The sequence below is a fragment of the Camelina sativa genome, chromosome 19, assembly GCF_000633955.1.
Source record: "Camelina sativa cultivar DH55 chromosome 19, Cs, whole genome shotgun sequence".
NCBI classification, from domain to species: domain Eukaryota; kingdom Viridiplantae; phylum Streptophyta; class Magnoliopsida; order Brassicales; family Brassicaceae; genus Camelina; species Camelina sativa.
Genome location: NC_025703.1, coordinates 5,447,622 through 5,451,715, shown reverse-complemented (window position 1 = coordinate 5,451,715; position 4,094 = coordinate 5,447,622). Strand labels below are relative to the sequence as shown.

At 35.7% G+C, this 4,094-nt stretch overlaps 1 protein-coding gene across 1 annotated transcript in view; it reads left to right on the top strand.

The window, feature by feature from the left end:
* Nucleotides 1–4,094, top strand: part of LOC104767461 (rRNA biogenesis protein RRP5-like) — a 15,220-nt gene that overhangs the window by 3,674 nt on the left and 7,452 nt on the right. The window contains exons 8-20 of the mRNA XM_010491485.2: nucleotides 6–77; nucleotides 713–805; nucleotides 1,128–1,238; nucleotides 1,322–1,444; nucleotides 1,642–1,827; nucleotides 1,914–1,988; nucleotides 2,395–2,531; nucleotides 2,754–2,888; nucleotides 2,985–3,130; nucleotides 3,212–3,277; nucleotides 3,606–3,712; nucleotides 3,799–3,879; nucleotides 3,966–4,040. Coding sequence (XP_010489787.1) covers nucleotides 6–77; nucleotides 713–805; nucleotides 1,128–1,238; nucleotides 1,322–1,444; nucleotides 1,642–1,827; nucleotides 1,914–1,988; nucleotides 2,395–2,531; nucleotides 2,754–2,888; nucleotides 2,985–3,130; nucleotides 3,212–3,277; nucleotides 3,606–3,712; nucleotides 3,799–3,879; nucleotides 3,966–4,040 — 1,407 coding nt within the window. The remainder of the gene's footprint in view (nucleotides 1–5; nucleotides 78–712; nucleotides 806–1,127; nucleotides 1,239–1,321; nucleotides 1,445–1,641; nucleotides 1,828–1,913; nucleotides 1,989–2,394; nucleotides 2,532–2,753; nucleotides 2,889–2,984; nucleotides 3,131–3,211; nucleotides 3,278–3,605; nucleotides 3,713–3,798; nucleotides 3,880–3,965; nucleotides 4,041–4,094) is intronic.

The window sequence follows — 4,094 nt, the reverse complement described above, 5'->3', positions numbered from 1 at the left end:
TGCAGGTTGATCTCTTCCATCTAAAAAATCCATTGTCTAACAAAAGCTGGAAGGATGAGTATAGTCAGAATAAGACGGTATGCATTTTGGTGTCTCTCTTTTCTGATTTTTCGATATGCCGTGTTTCTATTATATATCTCATCATAGTTTGCAGATCTTGTAGTCCCACCTCCATGTTTGTTTTTCTGTAGTTAGAATTTTTGTGCTTATTTGCAAGGATTCTAGGTAAGGGGTGTTGAGTTCGGTTAAATCAAATCAAATCAAACAAAAACAGTATAAGAAAATCATTAAAATTAAGGGTCTATCGTCTTTGGCTAGAAAATTGACTTTGAATCATATCATACATCTAATAAATCCAAACTGAACAAGATTCAAATTCTATATGTCCTAAGTTGAAAGGAGGCTTGTTCAAAGCAGTTGTCTAAGATCAAACTGTATTCGGATTTGTACCTAACGCTGTAGGTACAAAGTTATATATCTCATTGTTCTGAATGTTGAGTACTGGTACTTAATGCATACATTCCTTCTGTTTGTATGTTTAACACAGCTTGATTTCTTTGATTACTATAGTTCTGGTATATCGCTTAAACACTCTTTATTCTGCAATAATTTCTTTCGCTCTACTGTTGAAAGTTTGCTTTATATGCTTTAGTGAAAGATTTATTTTTTTACGTTTGATTAACTTGCATAAAATGCTCCTTATGTTTTTCAGGTTAATGCTAGAATATTGTTTATCGATCCATCATCTAGAGCTGTTGGTTTAACATTGAACCCTCATCTTGTTTGTAACAAGGCTCCTCCGTTGGTAAGTTACTTATTCCGTTTGCTTCCACTAAGATATAATGACTGAGAAAATTTGGTTTGACAGCTACCTCTTAAGGTTTAAATAAAGGGTCAGTGATTATATAACATCAGTATTTCTTAGATCGACGATTATTACCACAGCCTTTGCGTACTTAAGCTTGAATAGAATGACCATCCACTATCTTACAATTTTGATTCATCGCCTTTGATACCTTAGACAGCATTGATCTCTGTTTGGTGGTCGTGGATGTACCTGTATTGATTCATCGCCTTTGCTCTTTTCTAAAAAATACTTTTGTAAAATTTGTATTGGTTCTTTACAGCATGTTTCCAGCGGCGGCATATTCGACGAAGCAAAAGTAGTTCGTATTGATAAATCAGGCCTTCTTCTGGAACTTCCTTCTAAGCCTGCATCAACTCCAGCATACGTTAGCGTATGTCCAATGGGCTATTCTCATTTTTGAAAAGATTAAGCTTATGATGTCCTTTGTTAACCTGAGATTTACCGTAATTGCAGACATATGATGCCGCAGGAGATGAAGTAAAGAAACTGGAAAAGAAGTATAAGGAAGGAAATCACATCCGTGTTCGAATACTCGGCCTTAAGCAGATGGAGGGGTTGGCCATAGGGACTCTAAAGGTATTTTTTCTGCCAGGCGTGCTAATAGATAGCTCTTTAGTTCCAGTTATTCATTTCAACCTCAATCTAATTGCCAACAGGCAGTAGTTTGTTCCATAATCATACGTTTATACCTCTCTCCATCGTGCGTGTATGTTTTTGTTCCTGTTTTACAATTGTTTGTTTCTTTCTTTTCATGTTGTTTTTAAATTGAGCAGGAAAGCGCCTTTGAAGGTCCAGTTTTCTCCCACTCAGATGTCAAGCCTGGTATGGTGACAAAGGCCAAAGTCATATCTGTTGATTCATTTGGTGCCATTGTGCAATTTCCCGGTGGTCTCAAAGCGATGTGCCCACTTCGGCATATGTCTGAGTTTGAAGTTACGAAGCCGAGGAAAAAATTCAAGGTTGGTTACAATGTTACATTGATCGTACATGATTAATTTTCAATATTGTTGAGCATGCATAAGCTTTGAATGATGTTCTTTTCCAGGTTGGAGCTGAATTAGTATTCCGTGTGCTTGGCTGCAAGTCAAAGAGAATAACTGTTACCTACAAAAAAACTCTTGTAAGTTTTCTTACGATAATGAATCTGACTTTGTTAGCTTATTTTCATATTCCTTGAGGTCTAGTTTTGTTGGTTTAGAGGACGCTTATACGTTTCCAAATAATTTCTATGATATATTCAATAATTGCATCTCGTTTTTATATAATTTCTTATTTTATTTTCATCTGCTGATTCTAGGTTTCACTTTATTAAGTTTTAAAAATGGTTGGAAATGAAATATAAGTTTTTTCTTTATCAAGCATTTTCACTTATCTATAGATGAAAATATATAGAGGGAATTTAGTCTCAAACTTGTATCTTTTTTGGAGGTCAGGAGTGGATAAACTTTATTGCTATTAACAACTCTGGTTGTTAACGTTTTAACTCTGTTCTCATGCAGTAAAGATGAAATGTTTATTCTTTTCAGGTGAAGTCGAAACTTCCAATTTTGGGTTCTTACACTGATGCAACTGAAGGTCTAGTGACGCATGGCTGGATAACAAAGATTGAAAAGCATGGATGCTTTGTTCGCTTTTATAATGGAGTGCAAGGATTTGTTCCCAGGTCATTGCTACTCTCTTTTGTTGTAATTCAACTACCGTTGCCCTACATGGGGAACTGAACCAACATTGTCAACTGCTCTGATGATAAAGTTATATTTTCAGTTCTGGATTCTTTATTCTGTGATATAGTACATATGATTTTTTCCCATCATAAAAGCTTTGGTTAAGTTTTTCTATTTTGATGGTCTTAAACTAATATGCTATACTAACTTTAATTAAGCAGATTTGAACTTGGTTTAGAGCCTGGAAGTGATCCAGATTCCGTGTTTCATGTCGGAGAGGTTGTCAAATGTAGAGTAACCAGTGCGGCTCATGGTTCTCGAAGGATCACCCTTAGTTTGATGATAAAGCCAGCAAGGTTTTACCTTTTTAATCTTATAATCATCTTGCCATTAAGGCTGCCTTAATATCATTAACTTGTGTTGCTCACATTTGTGTAAATCATTTGTGACAGTGTTTCTGAAGACGATTCAATCAAGTTAGGTAGCATTGTATCTGGGATAATTGATAGTATAACTAGTCAGGCAGTCATTGTCCGTGTTAAATCCAAAGGTGTTCTCAAGGGTACAATTTCTGCTGAACATTTAGCTGATCATCATGGTATGTGTTTTCACCCACACAAGCGTTCATTTTGGGTTTTGCTTTTATTCATCTGTTTCTGAGTTGCTCTTTGTGATGTAGAGCAAGCACAATTAATGAAGTCACTTTTAAGACCTGGATATGAGCTTGATAAGCTGCTGGTACTAGGTATGTTTATTAATATTCTTGCAAATTCTTCATGTATATATCCTTCACATATTTAAAGGAGGTAGACTGTCTAAACTTCACAATGGTAGATTTTTTATTTACCTCTCTGTGGATGCTGATGGATCGGAGAGAGAAAAACCTTTTTATGAGAGTAGTTCTTTCCCCTAGTGATTGTTAATTCAGCGTCATCTCTCATTGTATAGTATCTAAAACTAATCAAATTGACCCATCTAGTTCCAGGAAGGCAGAGATGATTTTGCAATTTAACTATTTTAGTGGTTGATGATACGTGCTTATTATAGGGAGTAATATTTTTTGTTTAATGTAGACATTGACGGCAACAACTTGGCCCTCTCTTCAAAATATTCTCTTATAAAGTTAGCTGAAGAGCTTCCTTCGGAATTTAACCAGCTCCAGCCAAACTCAGTGGTTCATGTGAGTAGTTGCCTCTTTTAAATAGTAGTTTCTGTGTGGATGAATTCGTTAATAAACTCACATTTATTTTTGATGATCATATACAGGGTTATGTTTGTAACTTGATTGAAAATGGCTGCTTTGTCCGTTTTCTTGGTCGTCTGACTGGCTTCGCCCCAAGAAGCAAGGTGGATTGCTTTTTACTATACATTTTCTGTCAAATGTTTGTTGGCATATTTTGTTTCTTGAAATTTGTTGGTTTTTCTTTTTCAAGGCAATTGACGAACCCAGGGCAGATCTGTCAGAATCCTTCTTTGTTGGACAATCGGTTCGGGCTAATATAGTTGATGTATGTGAACGCTGACTCAGGGCCTTATATTCATTTTGTTGAAGATGTTATAAG